This window comes from Aquarana catesbeiana, linkage group LG12 (genome assembly GCF_042186555.1).
Source record: "Aquarana catesbeiana isolate 2022-GZ linkage group LG12, ASM4218655v1, whole genome shotgun sequence".
Classification (NCBI taxonomy): Eukaryota; Metazoa; Chordata; class Amphibia; order Anura; family Ranidae; genus Aquarana; species Aquarana catesbeiana.
Window position 1 is genome coordinate 150,646,355 of NC_133335.1, and position 21,873 is coordinate 150,668,227.

Below are 21,873 nucleotides of genomic sequence, written 5' to 3' on the forward strand. Positions count from 1 at the left end.
TTCTGCACTTTTAGATTCAAAAACAAGCTGGCATTGGGGGGAACTTCTAAACTTCGTTTAGAAGTTTTGTTCCTTTCTGGCTCCTGTAAGAAGAGATTGATTAAAAAGTTCCGGTAATGGTCCAACAACTAAATTCAAAGTTCTCTTAGAACTCTAGGGTGAATACTCTAGGATTTATTAAGCTTTAACCGAGCCAGTTCCTCTGCTACCTGTCTCCAGAAATCCTAAAAATGAACAGTCATTACTAGAACCAATATGATTCTCCAACTTGTTACTGTTAGTGCAATTTATTTCTGAGAAGGCTGAACAGAAGCTAGGCGGGGATCACATATATGCGAATTGGATGCATATTTCTTAACCGCATTCAATTTGCATAACATGTGAATGTGATCGGCTTTTAATGCAGCCGGTTCATCCATGTCCAGGGCGGACCGTGGTGCAATTTCAAAAAGGGACCTGTGCGATTTTGGTTCAGGTTTAGGTGTGAATTCAAGTAAAAATTTGCACCTGAATCGCACCTAAACCGGCAAACCAAACAGCACCGGAATCCGGACTGCGAACCCAGCCTAATTGTTTTGCTGCATCCAGGTCTCCCTCAACATAAATTTTGTGCCCAGTTTTCATTTTAGCGATCCCATTGTATTTTTCCCTTCTGTCATTACTATAACTAAAAAAAAGGTTTTATCTCCTTTCTTCATAGAGTAAGAAATTTCCTCCTCTTTCTGTGCCTTGGCAGAACTGATGTGTTTTGCCTCCTTTTGTCTATTTTTATACTATTCTCTGTCAGCTACAGCTCCTGTTTCCTTAAATCTTCTATATGCTATTTTTTTTCCTTTACTATCCTACTCACCTCTTTAGTGAACCAAACTCAATCAATACAAAGCATTCTCTGACTGGCTGATTGTTCCTTAACAGCTGGTATTCTGTATGACTGAATCGTTCTTTCCAGATGCAGAAGGTTAAGTGTCCAGTACTAGTGCAGAATAATGGCACAGCTTACTATATGGCCCACATGCCGCTGCTGTGTATTACAGCATCCACAGATGCAGGCCCGTTCTGCAAAGGTAAGAATTCATTTGAACCAACAAGCTGGCAAACACAACCTTTTTCAAAGTTGCAGTAAAAATGGAGCTCTTTGTTTTTTAAATAAAATGTAAAATCAGCATTTTTTCCCAGAAAACTATTTAGAACCCCAAAACATAGTTTTTGAAAGCAAAGGCCCTGGAGAATAAAAATGATGGTGGTTGTAATTTTTTATGTTATATTTGTGCAATCGTTTAAACAAATTTTTTCAGGAAAAGATGCACTTAAATTTTAGTGCACACAAACACAATAAAATACCCAGTTTTTTAAAAAATATAAAAAATTATGTTGTGTCAAGTAGATGCCAAACATGTCAAGATTTAAAATTACGCAAGCCTGTGAAATGGGGACAAACTATAGTACCTAAAATTGTCCATAGGCGACTTTAAAAACCTTCACAGGCTATCAGTTTACCATAAAGAGTACCTGTCACCACCTATTACTGTCACAAGGGATGTTTACATTCCTTATAACAGCAATAAAAGTGATCAGATATTATTTGTTTTAAAAGGTAAATGTAAAAAAAGTTAAACGCCCCCGTCCCCACGCAACAAAGAAAATGCATACGTAAGTCGCGCCCGAAAATGTAAAAGGTGTTCAAATCATACATGTGAGGTATCGCCGCGGTTGTCTGAGTGAGAGCAATAATTCTAGCAAAAGACCTCCTCTAACTCTAACCTGGTAACCGTTTAATATTTTTAAAGCGTCGGCTATGGAGATTTTTAGGTACCGTAGTTTGTTTCCATTCCACGAATGTGTGCAATTTCAAAGCATGACATGTTAGGTATCTATTTACTCGGCATAACATCTTTTACATTATAAAAAAAAATTGGGCTAACTTTACTGTTTAGTCTTTTTTTTTTTTAATTCATGAAAGGAAAGTGTCCTTTTCCCCAAAAAATGCGTTTGAAAAACCGCTGGGCAAATACCGTGTGACATAAAATATTACAACGATCACCATTTTATTCTCTAGGGTCTCTGCTAACAATTATATATACAGTGAGGACAGAGAGTATTCAGACCCCCTTAAATTTTTCACTCTTTGTTATATTGCAGCCAAAATCATTTAAGTTCATTTTTTTTCCTCAATGTACACACAGCACCCCATATTGACAGAAAAACACAGAATTGTTAACATTTTGCAGATTTATTAAAAAAGAAAAACTGAAATATCACATGGTCCTAAGTATTCAGACCCTTTGCTCAGTATTTAGTAGAAGCACCCTTTTGATCTAATACAGCCATGAGTCTTTTTGGGACGGATGCAACAAGTTTTTCACACCTGGATTTGGGGATTCTCTGCCATTCCTCCTTGCAGTTCCTCTCCAGTTCTGTCAGGTTGGATGGTAAACGTTGGTGGACAGCCATTTTTAGGTCTCTCCAGAGATGCTCAATTGGGTCTAAGTCAGGGCTCTGGCTGGGCCATTCAAGAACAGTCACAGAGTTGTTGTGAAGCCACTCCATTATTTAAGCTTTGTGCTTAGGGTCACTGTCTTGTTGGAAGGTAAACCTTCGGCCCAGTCTGAGGTCCTGAGCACTCTGGAGAAGGTTTTTGTCCAGGATATCCCTGTACTTGGCCGCATTCATTTTTCCCTCGTTTGCAGCCAGTCGTCCTGTCCCTGCAGCTGAAAAACACCCCCACAGCATGATGCTGCCACCACCATACTTCACTGTTGGGGCTGTATTGGACAGGTGATGAGCAGTGCCTGGTTTTCTCCACACATACCACTTAGAATTAAGGCCAAAAAGTTCTATCTTGGTCTCATCAGACCAGAGAATCTTATTTCTCACCATCTTGGGAGTCCTTCAGGTGTTTCTTTTAGCAAACTCCATGTGGGCTTTCATGTGTCTTGCACTGAGGAGAGGCTTCAGTCGGGCCACTCTGCCATAAAGCCCCGACTGGTGGAGGGCTGCAGTGATGGTTGACTTTCTACAACTTTCTCCCATCTCCCGACTGCATCTCTGGAGCTCAGCCACAGTGATCTTTGGGTTCTTCTTTACCTCTCTCACCAAGGCTCTTCTCCCCCGATAGCTCAGTTTGGATGGACGGCCAGCTCTAGGAAGGGTTCTGGTTGCCCCAAACATCTTCCATTTAAGGATTATGGAGGCCACTGTGCTCTTAGGTGCACAGTGCAGCAGAAATTTTTTTGTAACCTTGGCCAGATCTGTGCCTTGCCACAATTCTGTCTCTGAGCTCTTCAGGCAGTTCCTTTGACCTCATGATTCTCATTTGTTCTGACATGCACTGTGAGCTGTATGGTCTTATATAGACAGGTGTGTGGCTTTCCTAATCAAGTCCAATCAGTATAATCAAACACAGCTGGACTTAAATTAAGGTGTAGAACCATCTCAAGGAAGATCAGAAGAAATGGACAGCACCTGAGTTAAATATATGAGTGTCACAGCAAAGGGTCTGAAAACTTAGGACCATGTGATATTTCAGTTTTTCTTTTTTAATAAATCTGCAAAAATGTCAACAATTCTGTGTTTTACTGTCAATATGGGGTGCTGTGTGTACATTAATGAGGAAAAAAATGAACTTGAATAATTTTAGCAAATGGCTGCAATATAACAAAGAGTGAAAAATTTAAGGGGGTCTGAATACTTTCTGTCCCCACTGTGTGTGTATATCTATAATATATATATATATATATATATATATATATATATATATATATATAAAATTATAATGTTTGGGGGTTCTAAGTAACTTTGAAGCAGAAAATACTTATTTTAACTTGTAAGCAACAAATGTCAGAAATAGGCTTAGGCGTGAAAGGGTTATATATGTACGCTGGCTGGCAAGTGGTTACCAGCCTGTAGTTACTGCAATAAATAGATTGTGCCCAATCAAATCAGTATTTAAAAAGGTTTTGCAAGGAAAAGAACAAAAAAATCAAGTATTTTGAAAGCTTGCTTTCACCTGCTGGGGAGGAGAAAACTACAGGCTGCTATTCGCATCTGCTGGGGTTTTTTTACAGATAAATAACATTCGTAATACATATATTATTCACATATATTCTTATGGAAATTTCAAGTTAGATTTACAGGTAACTTGTTTCCCACAAGTCTTTCAGGACAGCACATGAGAGATCGTGACTCCTCCCAACGGAAACCAGGAAACACCTCCTTCCTTCAGATCTTTAAAGAGAGGCACCTCCCTACCATCCATCAGTTGTAGAAGAGAACCTCTGGCCCCGGCTGGAACACATAAGCACATACATTAGTCACAGCATAGTACATAAAACTAATAGGGTGGGTCATTGCTGTCCTGAAAGAGTTCTGGGAAACAAGTTACCGGTAAGTCTAACTTGAATTTTCCCAAGGCGTCTTTCAGGACAGCACCTGAGGGGATAACAGAGACTTATCCCCTTAGGGTGGGACAACAGCTTGCAGGACCTTCCTGCCAAATGCCTGGTCGCTGGCAGATTTGAGGTCCAGCCTATAATGTCACAGAAAGGTGCGGAAACTTGACCACACTGTGGTCTTGCAAATTTGTTCAGGGGTGGCACCAGCTCTCTGCCTTAGTGGCCACAAGCACTCTGGTTGAGTGTGCACAAATTCCGGCTGGCGAAACCAAACCTGCATGCGAGTATGCCTCCAGGATGGATAATTTCAACCATCTGGCTAAAGAACTTTTAGAAGCCTGGCAACCTTTCTTGTTGCCCGCAAAAAGAACAAATAATGAGTCTGTACACCTAAAGTCCTTTGCAGAGGCGGCTCTAGGCTTTGTGAGGCCTTAGGCAAAACTTACACATGAGGCCCCACGGACTGGGACGCTCCGTGATGAGGCTGCTATACCTCAGGCTGCGGGCAGTATCTGATTTGTCCGTCAGCTCCTAAGCCAAAGAGTCCCAGTGGGGTTAGGCGGAGCCGCCAGCATCAACTTCAGTGATTGAGAACAGGCAAATTAGGCGGCCGCGAGGCCCCTGTGAGTGCGAGGCCTTAGGCGACCGCCTAATTAGAGAGCCGCCTCTGGTCCTTTGTTATTTCTAGGTAACATAACAAAATCCTTTTGACATCCAACATATGAAAAAAGTCTCCTTCTCGCCTGATGGGTTTGCACAGAAGGTTGGGAGCACAATGTCTTGTGAACGATTATGCATTGACGCTACCTTGGGTAAGAACTTTGGGTCTGTCCTAAGTATAACTCTATCCGGAAACACTGACAGGTAAGGTTCCCTAATTGACAGAGCGTGTAGCTCACAGATCCTAAGTGCTCAAATAATAGCGATCAGAAAAACAGCTATAAGAGTGAGGCATCTGAGTGATGCTTCTTCCAGAGGCTCAAATGGACTCTTTGCTAGGGATTGCAGGACTACTGACAGGTCCCATTTAGGGAAACCTTTGACCAGTGCTGGCTTAGATCTTGCAAGAGCTCTAAAAAAAAAAAAAAAAAAAAAAATCTGACTACCAGTGGTTCAGAGATCGCAGATTTTTCCAAGAACACTGCTAGTGCAGCAACCTGTACTTTCAAGGTACTGACTGCTAGTCCCTTATCTGCTCCATCTTGCAAGTACTCCAAGATGGAAACAAGGCTCCCTGGGTCTTGGGCAGATGAATTGCACCATGAATTATAGACCTTCCAGACCTTAGTATAGATGGCTCTTGTTACCCTTTTCCTGCTTGATAATAATGTTGTAAACTAGACAGTCTGAAAAGCCCTTGCTCTTTAAGAGCTGCTCTTCAGATACCAGGCTGCGAGAGAAAGGCTGGCCACTTCTGGATGATTTACTGGACCTTGGCTTAGCAGATCCTGCCTGAGAGGTAGATGCCAGCAAGGCTTGGTCGCCATTCTCAGAATGGTTGAGAACCAGGCCCTTTTTGCCCAAAACTGAGTAATTAGGATGATTGGTACCTTTTCCCATTGGATCTTTCTTAATACCAGTGGGATTAACTGGAATGGGGGAATGCGTAGCAAAGGTGAAATCTCCATGCATGCGCCAGAGCGTCTGTCCCTAGTGATCCGTCGAGATTGATTAAGGAAAATAATTGAGGAACCTGTGCAGGGCCGGTGCTACCACTAGGCAAACTAGGCAGCCGCCTAGGATGCCCTGCTGCCTAGGGCACACAGCCACTGGTGTTCCTACTCTCTTCTCTCTGCAGCAAGCAACTAAGTCTCAGCATCAGCAGGAAGCCACCGCTCGGTTCGCACATGGTGTCAGAGATGCAGCGGCTGAGGACTGTGTCTGTGTCCCGACTCCCAAATTAATGCAAGCAAACATTCATTGATGGGCACTAGTAGGCTGCATTTGATGGGACCTGGTAGGCTGCATTTGATGGGCGCTGGTGAGGCTGCATTTGATGGGCGCTGGTGAGGCTGCATTTGATGGGCGCTGGTGAGGCTGCATTTGATGGGCGCTGGTGAGGCTGCATTTGATGGGCGCTGGTGAGGCTGCATTTGATGGGCGCTTCATTAAAAAGGTGGGGTTTACATGAGTGGGGAAAGGGGGTGGAATCAGGGGTGGGGCCAAGGGGGGCAGCAAAATGAGGTTTCACCTACGGTGTCAAAAATCCTTGCACCAGCCCTGAACTTGTGCATTCCCTTTTGAGGCAAACAGGTCCACCTCTGGCTGTCCCCACATACTGGAAATTGTTGCTAAGACCTCTAGATTCAGAGACCACTCTGCCTCTGTGCCTGCTTAGGAAATCCACCACTGTTCAGGGTCTCCTTTAGGTGGATTGCTGACAGGGATAGTAAGTGCTTCTCCGCCACAGTAGGATTTCTGTTGCCAGTGCTTGTAAGGACTTGCTCCTTGTGCCCCCCTGTCTGTTTAAGCCACAGCTGTGGAGTTTACAACACTTGAACGTGGCGAATATTAGTAGAGATAAAGCGATCGCCTTCAGCTCTCTTCAATTTGAGGACCTTGTCGCCTCCTTCTTGGACCAACTTCCTTGGGCGAAGTTTTCCTCTAGGTGGGCCCCCCCATCCCCAAGAGCTGGCATCTGTTGTCAGTCTTCTTTCGACTGGAAAGGCCCAATCTAGACCACTTGGTAGGATCTCCTGACTCTTCCACCACCATAGTGACCTCTCCACCCGGGTTGGAATCTTCACCTGCGTGTCCAGGGATCTTAAGCTGTGATCCCATGACCTCAGGAGAAAAGTTTGTAGACACCTGAAGTGTAGTCTTGCCCACTGAATAGCCAGCATTGCTGAGGTCAGTACCCCTAATGCCGACATAACTTGCCTTATCATTATTGGCTGGTTGTTCTGCAGCATCGACACAGTGCACTGAACTCTGTCCTTTTTCTTTTGCGGGAGAAAATTTTCTGTTCTACTGAATTGATTTGACAGCCCAGAAAGTGAACCTCCTGTGACAAGTTTAGGGAGGATTTCTGGAGGTTTAGAATCCATCCTAGAGATTCCAGATGGTTGCGTGCTTTGGCCAAGTTGTCCTGCAACCTTTCCCTTGAGGGAGCAAAGAACAGTAGGTCGTCCAAATAGGGAATCACTGCGATTCCCTGAAGACAAAGCGGAGCTGGGGCTTCTGCCATCACCTAGGTAAAGATCCGAGGTGAGGTTGACAGACTGAAGGCAAGGCCCTGAACTGCAGATGATGAATCACGCCCTCCATCTTTTACCGCCAACCTGAGATACTTCTGGGACTAAAGTGAACTTGGGATATGCAGGTATGCATCCCTTAAATCTATTTGACACCATGTAACATTCTGGGGTCAGATTTCTGACTGAAAAAAATCGAGTCCATCTTGAACCTTCTGTACTTGACAGATTTGTTCAGAGGTTTTAGATTTGAGGATCAATTGGAATTTCCCTGTTGGCTCTCTTACCAAGAAAATGTGAGGATAAAAACCCTACTGCCGCTCTTCTGGTGGCACTTGAATCACTACACCCTGCTGCATCAGCTCCTTTAAAGAGGACTTCATAGCCAGGGCTTTTACTGGATCCTTTTGGGGTATTCATCACAAGAAATCTTCTTGGGGGGGAATTCCGTCAAATCTATTGCGTAGCCCTGAGAAAGAGTGGTCAGTATAAACTGATTTGATGTTATAGCAGACCACTGCGGAAAGAAATTTTGCAGCCTTCAGTCTACACGCAGAGTCGAGTCATTGGGATTTTTTGCCTTGCATAGGAGGATGGAAAAGGATTCCGCCTTTGCCTTTATCTTTTTGTGCGGACCAATTCTTCCTCTTACCCTGGGACTTGTTGTCCTGCTCCTGAGCTCTTTGAGCTCGAAAAAAGCGCTTTGGGGGTTGTTTCTTCTTTACCGGAAAGGACTTCTTCCTATCAGCAGTCCTGTCTAGAGAAGGTCACCCGAAAATGGAATCCCAGAGTTTACTCTTTGATGCTGCATCACCTGGCCAAGTCTTCAGCCATAATACTCTTCTTGCCAAATTTGTTAGGGCTGCTGATCTAGCCGACATTCTAATTGCTTCGGCTGAAGCATCCGCTATATAGTCTACCCCAGAGGACAAGGTAGAAAAGAAATCCAGAATTTGCTGTTTGGGTGAATCCGCTACTATATGAGTCTTTAGCTGGTTAACCCTATGTTCCAGGTTCCTGGCTATGCATGTCGTGGCCATGGCTGGCTTTAAATTGCTCATGACTGATTGACAAGATCTCTTGGGAAAGAGATCCATACGCTTATCCATTGGATCCCTTAGGACCCCCATGTCTTCAAAGGCCAAGTCGTGGATCTAGAGACCTGGGGGAAGGCAGCATCCAGCCTGGGGACCTTGTTCCATACCGCAGAGGGGTCTTTCTCAAACAGGAAATGTCTCTTGTGGGCTCTTGAGAAAGAATCTATGGTTAAATACCTAATTCCAATAAAAAAAAAAAACATTAATGAACATAAATAGTGCAAATCCCAGTGTGGTTAACACATTGTAAATGTACGTGACGATAAACATGCACTAATTCCCATACAGTGACGTAAGATACAAATATCTGAACTGTGACAGTATGCCCCTAGGGCAAGCAGCAATAATGTGCAATACTAGAGTGTATGTTAAATGTGTATATTCATTCCAGAGGGCAGTGTGCCCTTTAAAACAAGCACCAGCAGTAATGCATACTCAGAAATGGACTCAGTATGTGCAAGCAGTCCAATAGCTGCTGTTTGTAGTGAAATGATCAAAGTGACATCTAGTGCATGTTTATGATTATCGTCACGTACATTTACAATGTGTTAACCACACTGGGATTTGCACTATTTATGTTCATTAATTTTTTTTTTATTGGAATTAGGTATTTAACCATAGATTTTAATAGGGTAGCGCCATTTCCCCATTCTTTATATACACTTAAATAGTCCCATTTGGGAACTAACTAGGGACAGGCAGCAACCCTCTAAGTCCTGAGCACGGACTCATAATTTATAATAACTCTTGAGAAAGAAGTTTTTTCTCTGGTTCCTGCCATTCTTTCCTTATGAAGTCTGAAATGAGAGAATGAACCGGAAAAGTCTGAACCTTAGGCTCATCTAGACCTGCGTACATGCGGTGGGGCAGTGTTAGTTCCTTTTTTTTCTTCACTTCGCCAAGGGTAACATGTATGGCTCTAAGATTAATTTATAAATTAAATTTAGACGGTGCCACCTCCGCCCCCTCACCCTTCATTGGAAGGAGTGGGGGATTGCCTGGTAGAAGGGCCTTCCAAAAGATTCTCTGGGACAGAAAGAGAAACCTGGGAAGACTCGGATGTGGAAGGCTGACTAGCTGTCGGATGGCATACAGCTCCTTTTTTACTGAGGCAAGTCATCACAAACGGAAGTGGATTCCTCTTTGACTAAGGAAGCAAGTGCTGCATAAGGCTTTTTTCCAATTTTCCCCCATTTTGGCTTTGCATGAGGGGCCTTTCCTTTTTGCTGGAATCAGAGCTTTTGGCCTAAGATAGGAAACAAACAAGGGAAAAAAAACAGGAGGCCTTTGCTGAGACCCAGTCTCTGGCTGTGGAACACCCCAAGGTGCACTTTAAGAAAGGGTAGAAACAGCCTAAAGTGCCCAGACAGGCCCCCGCCACCAGGGGGGAAAAAAAGAGGACCGAAAACCTCAAGTAAAGGAACAGGCAGATTTAAGCTGCCCCCTACCTGGGCATTGCTGGCGCCTGTCCCCACCGTTGCAGAGCCCACCATGTCCTCCATAGCAGGTATGAAGCGCCTCACTCGTGGCTTTACGCTCCGCTTCTGGACTCCCATAGTGCCGCTGCACTGGACCAGAAATAGGTGCCAGCACCAACCCTGCCTCCTCCCCCTGCGTCCGGCCACCGGAAATGACGCCGGACGCTGACCTGCCCTTAAGTGATGTCACTTCCGGAGTAGCCAAGACTCTTCTCGGCCACTGCGAAATGGCAGCGGTGCACGTGCAGCTGCCGTTTAGCCTGAGCAGGGCGGAGCCGGATCCCACTGCGGCTCTCCATAAGCACCAAAGGGGAAGTGGAGCCCGGACGTACCCCTGCAGAAGCCTGGGTAAACTGGGAGGGCTGAGGTCCTTTGAAAAAGGAGGAAAAAAATGGTGAGGAACCCTTGTCCCTCAGGAGCACCTAAGAGACCATGGCTCCCCCCCATGGATGTTCCCTTCGGGCCGGAGGAAACACAAAAACTGATGGATGGTAGGAAGGTGCCTTCTTTTAAAGATCTGGAGGAAGAAGGCGTTTCCTGGTTTCTGTTGGGTGGAGTCACGATCTCTCAGGTGCTGTCCTGAAAGACGCCTTGGGAAAAATTGTTATTGAAATTGTATGGGGACCGGGTCTCTTTAAGGGATTTCCGGGGGTGTTCACAATTATGCTCAAAAGATGGAGACCTCAAACATGTCAGTAAAAAATTTCCAGGAATGTCCTGAAAATTATCTATTTACCCAAACTGTTATATATCCTAGCTAACGCACCATGTATGATACCTAGATCTATCTTTAAACGGATTGACACCCTATGCATGGCATTTCTGTGGAATGGTAAGTCTTCCAGAGTGGCACTGGACACACTATGGCTACTGGCACACCTGGCGGGAATATCATTCCCCAACTTCTATCTATATTATTTAGCCTCCTAACTGGTGCATATACACGACTAGCTACACCCTGCTGCAGCTAACGCCTGCACGTCCACTGAAGGAGCCATTGCTTCTCATTGGAGACGCTCCATAATATCATGTACAAAGGCCAGGCACCAGTTCGCCCAGGCGCAACTATACTAAATACTTCATCTCCGTTTAAAATGATTGTCTCTAACATTACAACAGAACCATGGTCGAAGTCCCCTAATAACTCTCTGTGGTTTAACCCCAACTATAAAGAACTGTACTCTTTGCCTGACCCTCAACGGTGGTACACCAAAGAAGTTAAACACCTGTGCCATCTATATGACTCTCAGGGATTTAAATACTTCCAACAAATGCGGGCTGACTTTGATTTACCACGCTCATATATGTTCTTCTACTGCCAACTCCGGCATGCTATACATGCCCAATTTGGCTCGTTGGGTAATCCTTTAGCTATACCTCATTTAGAGAAAGTACTGCGACAGCCGATCCCACTAAGCTCATCTCCACATACTATGCTACCCTCGTGACTGATCGCAACCCCAGATTCCGAATGGCCCAAACAAAATGTACCCTTATGGACTCTACACTTTCTGAAGAAGACTGGACAGAATTTAGCGAAACATACAAAACGTGAGTGATATCATCTAGGGACTGCATCATTAATGTTAAAATTTTTCATCTCTCCCACCTAACCCCTGCTAGGTTACATAAACTGGGACTAACACCCACAGCAGAATGCTTTAGGGGCTGTGGCCAAGAGGCAGATTTTGTTACATTGTTTCTGGACCTGCTCAATAGTCCAGCACTTTTGGACAGACGTGGGGACTTTCATCTCATCATCAATAGGCCTTCCAAACATTCTGCACCCCAAAGAATTGCCTGCTGGGAATGTTTGGGGATCTCCACATTTCAACCCATGCCAAAAGGCTCCTTCGTATTCTTCACTTTTATGCAAGGAAAACCATACTATTGTCATGAAAGGGGTCACAGACATCTCTGAAATCTCTGTGGCTACAGCTGATCAATGATACCCCTATATAAACTTACATTCGAGGTTGGGAAAAAAAAAAAAAACCTTTTACAAAATCTGGAATAAATGGCTGGCCAGCCCGTTAATCTTTCCACGAGACAAATGGCCAGATAGGTAGTGGCCCCAACAGAGGAAATATACAAAAATGAAAAACAAATACTGTACTTTCATGGTAATTCATATTAGTGAATACAGGAGACATGATAAATGAAACCGGTTTATTATGCACTTTAGTGTACATATGTAATATTATAATTCTGTGAATCACCAAAGTTTCTACCTTTTGTATGTTGATACAAAAGTTTAATAAAATATCTTTAAAAAAAAGAAAATGTTCAGGAAATATTCTCTACTGTCTGTGTGGGATTGTTTGTGGAGCTGGCTGTAGTACAGTGACTTCAAACTTTTTCAGCTAGCTACTAAATTTCCGATATTTGTCTAGGCCTGTGGCAATCTCTTTAGTTATATAGGCAGTCTCTTCTTGAGCGCTTGGTTACATGAAGGCTATGTTTCTGCAGCTGTTCAGACCGACTATAAAGCTCTGCAAAGAGGCCTCCACATGCAACATATAAAAGGACAGCTGAGAGCCACCAGAGGGAGAACACAGCCCTACTCTAGTAGTTAACAGATATATCTTTTCAGGAGAGTATAGCTTAGGATCTCTAGCCCCTGTATGCAGGGACAACATGTTAGATCTTTACTGTATTACATATTTGAGAACTAGAGAAACTGTCTTACCTTTCTGAAATCCCGTTTCTCAAAGTCGACTTCTGCAATCTTTTCATATTCTAAAACAGCAGCTGCATTTTTCAGCTAAAAGAGAAAGAGGTGCACAGTAAAGTATGCGACCTTCCAGGTATATGCATATTTTGGAAGGGGTATGTTACGTCAGGATTTGAACATAGAAAAAGAACACATACACACCTTAAATGCCTCTAAATGCCTCTAATTAATGTACAAGTGCTGAGACTACCACATTTTACCATACCTCTAGCCGAGTTTGCTCATTGTTAGGCTCCATCTCCATAACCTTCTGGAAACAGCGAGATGCGGCCATTGCATTTCCCAGAGTCAGGTGACACTTTCCCTCTCGCTGATGACCCTAAAAACATACAAAAGGATAAGGTAAAACAATGAAAACCTTTAAAAGGGTCACAATGATGGCTGGAAAATCCAACATGATTGGAAAATCCAGCAAAGGACTAGTATAAAAACAAACCCACAACAAACCGAATAAACGTTTGCAGGCAAACTAATTTTGGTTGCAGGTCCTTTTTTAGGAGAAAAATATAGGGGCTTCCTGGGGGAAGGGGGTCGAAAATGTGTGAGAGAGAAGAAAGAAAGAAAAAGAAAAAAGAAAAAGAAAAGAAGAAGATGTTAGCCGTTGGCCTTATAAGTAGAAAAGCTCATATTTCCTGTAGCTGGACATAAGCTTCATCTCCCAGGCAGAGGGGGACATAAAGGTATAGCAAGTGCCAGACAGGATAAGAGTCAGTTTGAGCTTTCTTTTTTTTTTCTTGTTTTGTTGTGGGAGGTTGCTGAAAACCTGAACACACGAACACACAATAAAACAGGTTATGGCCAGTTTAAAATGAAAAAGCTGTGTGTGGACTAATGCTGCCTATACCCTTAGTTGAGGCTGTCAACCCTGACAACGGAGGCAAGGCTGCCTTTCACCAGGGTATATAAAGTCAGAGAGCCAGCATGATATACAACTTGAATTTGGAAGAGTCAATAATGGCAGTCTCCAAGTTCTTCTTTTTATTGGTTTACTTTAAACCTACCATATTTTTCGCTCCATAAGATGCACCTGACCATAAGACGCACCTAGGTTTTAGAGCAGTGGCCTCAAAGTACCGGCCCGCGGGCCATTTGCGGCCCGCAGACTGGTTATAAATGGCCCGCAGGCAGGGCCGATCCTGGACGGTTTTACACCGCAGAGGGGGAAGGACCGAAGAGCTTTGTCTCTGTCTCCGTGTCCTCTCTGCTGCACGCTGCTGCAGCCCAGAGAGAAAACAGAGCGGAGGAAGGAGCGGAGAAAGGATCTGCCCATGGCCCCGCCCACCTAGGCACTGGTGATCGATCAGAGCCCTGCTGCCACCTCAGGGCGGGAGATTGTGTCCTTCTCTGGGTGCCCTGTGTTGAAGCCAGGAGCTGACTTGAGGAGAGGTGAGTGAGCCATCACACTGAGGCAAGTCCTTAGTGGGGTGACTGGGGTAGAAATCTGTGTGTGGGAGGTATTTATGGAGTGTGGGGGTATTTATGAAGTGTGGGGGGTATTTGTGCAGTGTGGGGGGTATTTATGGCGTGTGGGGGGCCATGCTGGGTTTAATAATGCGTTTTGCTGACATCAGTGCTGGGTTTAATAATGCGTTTTGCTGAGAGCAATGCTGGGTTTAATAATGAGTTTTGCTGACATCAGTGCTGGGTTTAATAATGCGTTTTGCTGACATCAGTGCTGGGTTTAATAATGCGTTTTGCTGACATCAGTGCTGGGTTTAATAATCTGTTTCGTTGATATCAGTGCTGGGTTTAATAATGCGTTTTGCTGACATCAGTGCTTGGTTTAATAATGCGTTTTGCTGACATCAGTGCTTGGTTTAATAATGCGTTTTGCTGAGACCAATGCATTTTGCTGACATCAGTGCTGGGTTTAATAATGCGTTTTGCTGAGACCAGTGCAGGGTTTAATAATGTGTTTTGCTGAGACCAATGCATTTTGCTGACATCAATGCTGGGTTTAATAATGCGTTTTGCTGAGACCAATGCTGGGTTTAATAATGAGTTTTGCTGACATCAGTGCTGGGTTTAATAATGCGTTTTGCTGACATCAGTGCTGGGTTCAATAATGCGTTTTGCTGACATCAGTGCTGGGTTTAATAATCTGTTTCGTTGATATCAGTGCTGGGTTTAATAATGCGTTTTGCTGACATCAGTGCTTGGTTTAATAATGGGTTTTGCTGACATCAGTGCTTGGTTTAATAATGCGTTTTGCTGAGACCAATGCATTTTGCTGACATCAGTGCTGGGTTTAATAATGCGTTTTGCTGAGACCAGTGCAGGGTTTAATAATGTGTTTTGCTGAGACCAATGCATTTTGCTGACATCAATGCTGGGTTTAATAATGCGTTTTGCTGAGACCAATGCTGGGTTTAATAATGAGTTTTGCTGACATCAGTGCTGGGTTTAATAATGCGTTTTGCTGACATCAGTGCTGGGTTTAATAATGCGTTTTGCTGACATTATCGCTGGGTTTAACCGCTTCAGCCCCGGAAGATTTTACCCCCTTCTTGACAAGAGCTTTTTTTGCGATTCGGCACTGCGTCGCTTTAACTGACAATTGCGCGGTCGTGCGACGTGGCTCCCAAACAAAATTGACGTCCTTTTTTTCCCACAAATAGAGCTTTCTTTTGGTGGTATTTGATCGCCTCTGCGATTTTTATTTTTTGCGCTATAAACAAAATAAGAGCGACAATTTAGAAAAAAACGCATTATTTTTTACATTTTGCTATAATAAATATCCCCCAAAAATATATAAAAAAAAAATTTTTTTTCCTCAGTTTAGGCCGATCGTATTCTACATATTTTTGGTAAAAAAAAAAAAAATCGCGATAAGCGTTTATTGATTGGTTTGCGCAAAAGTTATAGCGCTTACTAAATAGGGGATAGTTTTATGGCATTTTTATTAATAATTTTTTTTTACTAGTAATGGCGGCGATCAGCGATTTTTATTGTGACTGCGACGTTATGGCGGACATCTTTGACACATTTTTGGGACCATTGTCATTTATACAGCGATCAGTGCGATTAAAAATGCACTGATTACTGTGTAAATGACACTGGCAGTGAAGGGGTTAACCACTAGGGGGCGGGGATGGGTAAGTATGTCCTAGGGGAGTGATTACTAACTGTAGGGGGATGGGCTGTGTGTGTGACGTCACTGATCTCTGCTCCGATGACAGGGAGCAGAGATCAAGTGACACTTGTCACTAGGCAGAACAGGGAGATGCTGTTTACAACGGCATCTCCCCGTTCGTCCTCTCCGTGAGGCGATCGCGGAACCCGCGACCCGACTCACGGAGCTCCCGGCCAGCGCGTGCACGCAATGGCAAGGCGGGGAATTCAAATGGACGTACCTGTAAGTCCATTTGCCCAGCCGTGCCATTCTGCCGACATACATCGGCGTGCGCCGGTCGGGAACTGGTTAATAATGCGTTTTGCTGACATCAGTGCTGGGTTTAATAATGCGCTTGGCTGACATCAGTGCTGGGTTTAATAATGCGTTTTGCTGACATCAGTGCTGGGTTTAATAATGCGTTTTGCTGAGACCAATGCGTTTTGCTGACATCAGTGCTGGGTTTAATAATGTGTTTTGCTGACATCAGTGCTGGGTTTAATAATGCGTTTTGCTGACATCAGTGCTGGGTTTAATAATGCGTTTTGCTGACATCAGTGCTGGGTTTAATAATGCGTTTTGCTGAGGCCAATGCGTTTTGCTGACATCAGTGCTGGGTTTAATAATGTGTTTTGCTGACATCAGTGCTGGGTTTAATAATGCGTTTTGCTGACATCAGTGCTGGGATTAATAATGCGTTTTGCTGACATCAATGCTAGGTTTAATAATGCGTTTTGCTAGCCCCTCCCCCTCCAGACGAGCTGGAAACACTGGGGTTCCTTGATTATCTTTAGTTTCCTGTATTGGAAGACTCCCACATCTTTATATTAGACACTCCCCTGACAATCGAAGAGATTACTGACGCTATCTGCTCTCTACCCCCCAATAAACAAAATAGAGGCTCCCATCATATCATATAGAGCATGGTGGTCCCATCCCTTATCGTAGAAATGAAAGTAATTGCCCCCTTGTTGGGACTTTACATGGACCACCAACTCAACAGATGTGTAAAAAATATTCTTTAATATAGTAGATTAAAATACATAAGATAACACATATGATGAAGATGCACAACATGTGCTACATGAAAAATCAACCATTGAATGTATAATAACATACAAAATACAACATGAATGCCCAAATGCCATTGGGCATTCATTTTGTATTTTGTATGTTATTATACATTCAGTGGTTGATTTTTCATGTAGCACATGTTGTGCATCTTCATATGTGTTGTCTTATGTATTTTAATCTATTATATTAAAGAATATTTTTTATACATCTGTTGAGTTGGTGGTCCATGTAAAGTCCCAACAAGGGGGCAATTACTTTCATTTCTACCCCCCAATAAAACCCCTGGGTTGGACGGTTTGCCCGCTGAATGGTATAAAACCTATGCTGATGAATTGGCACAGAAACTACTGTCCCTTTTCAATCAGGCAATGGCGGAGGCCAAACTTCCCCCCTCCATGAATGAAGCCCTCATTGTAGTGTTACCCAAGCCTGACAAAGACAAACTATTGTGTGGGTCATACCGTCCGATCTCGTTACTGAACAGCGATGTTAAAGTACTAGCGAAGGTTTTAGCTTTAAGACTACAAAAGGTCATTCTCCACCTTGTCCACAGGGACCAGACAGGGTTCATGCCTGGGAAGAGTACATGACAACATTCGTCGCCTTTATTTACATGTTCACAGGGCTGCCACTGACAGGAGGAGCGGACTGGTGCTATCACTTGATGTGATGAAAGCATTTGATACGGCTTCTTTGGGAAACTATGCATCGTATGGGTTTCAGCATCCAATTTATTAAATGGGTCAGGTTACTTTATGCCAACCCCAGGGCAAGGATAAGTACCAATAAAGATGTGTCGGATATGTTTACTTTGCAGAGGGGAACCAGGCAGGGCTGCCCACTTTTGCCACTTCTGTTCGCACTTGCCATTGAGCCACTTGCTCTGGCGGTACGTCACACGGTGACAGTGGGAGGCATCGGCTATGGCGAGCTGTCTGAGAGGGTCTCTCTATATGCGGATGACGCTTTGATCTATTTGGACGGCTCAGAGCAGGCCTTTATCTCCTTGATGGAGGTTGTGGAGGAGTTTGGGAGGGCCTCGGGACTGAGAGTTGGCTGGGAAAAGTCTGTTGCATTCCCTATAGGCCCCGAAAGGGACTATGCTTACCTAGCCAAGTCTAGGTTGACCATACATCATACATTTAAATGTCTAGGAATATATATTAGTAATAACCTATCGAGTTTCCAGACCCTCAATATCACCCCGATCATAACACAAATGGAGACCAGGCTACGTTCCTGGGCCTCATTACCACTAAATTTAATTGGTCGCGTAAATATTTTTAAAATTATATACTTACCCAAATTTCTCTACGTTTTTCGGGCTTCCCCAATCTTTTTGTTTAAGAAACTTTTTACTAAAATTAATTCACTTATATCCTCCTTTCTTTGGCAGGGTTCGAGCCCAAGAATTGCTAGGGCCTCACTCCAGGCTGCAAAGCTGGATGGTGGGTTAGCCTGCCCTAATTTACGACACTATTTTATTGCATCACAGCTTGCCTTTGTCTATGACTGGTTTCTTGGGGCCTCCTCTTCCTGCTCCACCGCTCTATTGAATGCAATGAATGGCCATAGGGCCTCACTCGTTGACACATTACATAGGTCCATGCCTAAACGCTGCTCTTGGGGCTCACCGATTGAGGTGAGTTGGCTACCCTGGCACTAGGGTAATAAAATAATCACAAAACCGGGCGGGGTGTCCCCCAAGGCTCCTTTATGGCATAATCCAAATTTCCTTGAGCTCCTGGGTCATCCAGATTCTCAGTGGTGGACAGGACTTGGTATTACCCATGTCTCTCAGATTTGCTTAAATGATGCATTTATCTCATTCGAAGATCTGAAGACAAGATGTGGTGTAACAAATTTTATTTCAGGTACCTTTTATTACGCCATGCCATCAGGGCACAATTCTCTGGTCTGTCCCTGGAGCTCACTGAATCAGCTCTCGAGGTGTTAATGTCATATCTAGACATCAAAAAACTGGTTACAACTATATATTCTTGCCTGCAAGTTGCGGGGGTTAAACCCTTTCAGATTACTCAGCGGAAATGGGAAAAGGAAATGCCTGGGTTGTCAGAGGAGGGGTGGGAGGAGGCCTCAGAGGCATGCTTCCTTGACCTTATTGGATCAAATGACCAATATGTACAATTTAAATTCATACATCAGTTGCATTATACTCCTGTCAGGCTGGCCCATATGGGATACGATTCTGCAGTTTCCTGCATTAGGTGTGGCTTCTCTGAAGCTGGATACATGCATATGTTTTGGTCCTGCCCTGTCCTGTCCACCTTTTGGAGGGACTTATTTTCTTTCTTTGAAAACACACTTCAAATACAGGTGTCCTGCACCCCGAATGTTGGACTATTGGGTGTGTTGAATGACTTTATACACAGGACTCATACTCAAATTCTTGTCCGTATAATACTGTTTTATGCTAGAAAGTTAATTTTGATGCAATGGAAGACTGCAACTGCTCCAGATGTTCAAATATTGTACCGTATGATGAATAAAGTTATACCAATTTTTAACCACTTCCCTACCCGCCTATAGTCATATGACGTCCACAGATGGGATCTCCCATCCTGGGTGGACGTCATATGACGGCCTCGGGTTTCCGGCCGCCTAGGGGGCACGCACGCGCCGCGTTGCTCGGGACCCGGTGCGTGTGCCCGGCGGCCGCGATGTCCACCGGGCACCCGCGATTGCCCGTTAACCGGGCTGGACCGTGGATCTGTGTGTGTAAACACACAGATCCACGTCCTGTCAGCTCAGAGGAGAGCGATCTGTGTTCCCAGAACGGAGGAACACTGATCGGTCTCCTCCCCTTGTGCGTCCCCTCCCCCTACAGTTAGAAGCATTCCCTAGGAAACACATTTAACCCCTCCCCGCCCCCTAGTGGTTAACCCCTTCACTGCCTGTCACATTTACACAGTAATCAATGCAATTTTATAGCATTGATCGCTGTATAAATGTGAATGGTCCCAAAAATGTGTCAAAAGTGTCCGATGTGTCCGCTATAATGTCGCAGTCACGAAAAAAATTTGCGATCACCGCTATTACTAGTAAAAAAAAAAAAAATTTTTTTTTTTTTTTTAAATGCCATAAATCTATCCCGTATTTTATAGACGCTATAACTTTTGCGCAAACCAATCAATATACGCCTTTTGCGATTTTTTTTACCAAAAATATGTAGAAGAATACGTATCGGCCTAAACTGAGGAAAAAATTTGTTTTGTTTTTTTAAAATTGGGATATTTATTATAGCAAAAAGTAAAAAATATTGTGTTTTTTTCAAAATTGTCGCTCTTCTTTTGTTTATAGGGCAAAAAATAAAAACTGCAGAGGTGATCAAATACCACCAAAAGAAAGCTCTATTTGTGGGGGAAAAAAGGACGTCAATTTTGTTAGGGTACAACGTCACACGACCGCGCAATTGTCGTTTAAAGTGCGACAGAGCTGAAAACGAAAAATTGGTCTGGGAAGGAAGGGGATGAAAATGCCCGGTATTGAACCGGTTAAACTGGTCTACAAGGGTAGGGCCTGCCCTATATAGTTTACTAAGATCTGGCAGCCCTGGCTTGATATAGCAGATTCCTTTTGGAAGGATACTCCGCTCACACAACAATAACCGACTCTGGCCTCCCCTGGACGGGTGACCGTGGCCTCAGGGTTGGCTGGCCTTATATGTAATAAAACTGGAGGGGTGGGGGAGGTGAGGCTGGACTATGTTTGTCTCTTTGTGTGAATGTGTGTTGAGGTGTGTGTGTGCGGTGTGCATGTTGTGTGAACAGAAGTATTTCCACTGCATATAGCACTAAGATATATGACAGTTGGACCCCATGTGGCCCACACTCATTAACCTTGCATACCTAGGGGTAAAGTTCTTTCCTCCGTTGAGGAATCTGGATGTATGATATACAACTATAGGAATTGGCCCCTGTTGGGCTAAAATACTTTCTTTTCTATTTTTGTAAAAGAGATTTGTTTATGGATACATCTGTAATATATGAACCTGTAAACTATTTTCTATCAAAACAAATAAAAACTATTTAAAAAAAATAAAATAATGCGTCAGCTGACATCAGTGCTGGGTTTAATAATGCGATTTGTTGACATCAGTGCTTGGTTTAATAATGCGTTTTGCTGAGACCAATGCATTTTGCTGACATCAGTGCTGGGTTTAATAATGCGTTTTGCTGAGACCAATGCTGGGTTTAACCACTTCGCGCCCGCGCTATAGCCGAAAGACGGCTGCAGCACGGACGCTACCTGCCGGGTGGCCGTCCCTGGACATCCTGCTGTTTGCTTACGCGATGCGCGCTCCCGCGGGCGCGCATCGGGGAAGTTCTGTGCTGGCCGTGTCCCTTGGACACAGCCAGTCACAGATCGCCGTAAACGGCCAATCACAGCGGCCGTTTACAGTGCGATTGGCGGTGCCAATGGGAGATGATCTCATATGTAAACATATGAGATCATCTCTCATCGCCGGCTCTCCCTCCTCACACAGAGACAGCGTGTGAAGAGGGAGAGCTAACCGCTGCAGTGGTGAGTCAGAAAAAAAAGGCAAGTCATTGTCATTTGTCCCCACTGCCATCCGTCCCCAGTGCCACATATTAGTGCCATCTGTCAGTGCCACCTGTCAGTGCCACGTATTAGTGCCATCTGTCATCAGTGCCATCTGTCATCAGTGTCACGTATTAGTGCCATCTGTCAGTGTCACGTATTAGTGCCAAATGTCATCACTGCCACGTATTAGTGCCATCTGTCATCAGTGTCATCAGTGCCACATATTA

General features: G+C 44.1%; 1 protein-coding gene across 1 annotated transcript in view; it reads right to left on the bottom strand.

Annotated features, from left to right (window-relative positions):
• Window positions 1-21,873, bottom strand: part of DNAJC7 (DnaJ heat shock protein family (Hsp40) member C7) — a 225,916-nt gene that overhangs the window by 72,801 nt on the left and 131,242 nt on the right. The window contains exons 4-5 of the mRNA XM_073608401.1: window positions 13,100-13,213; window positions 12,850-12,924 (exon numbers count right to left, since the gene is read on the bottom strand). Of these exons, the coding sequence (XP_073464502.1) occupies window positions 12,850-12,924; window positions 13,100-13,213 (189 nt within the window). The remainder of the gene's footprint in view (window positions 1-12,849; window positions 12,925-13,099; window positions 13,214-21,873) is intronic.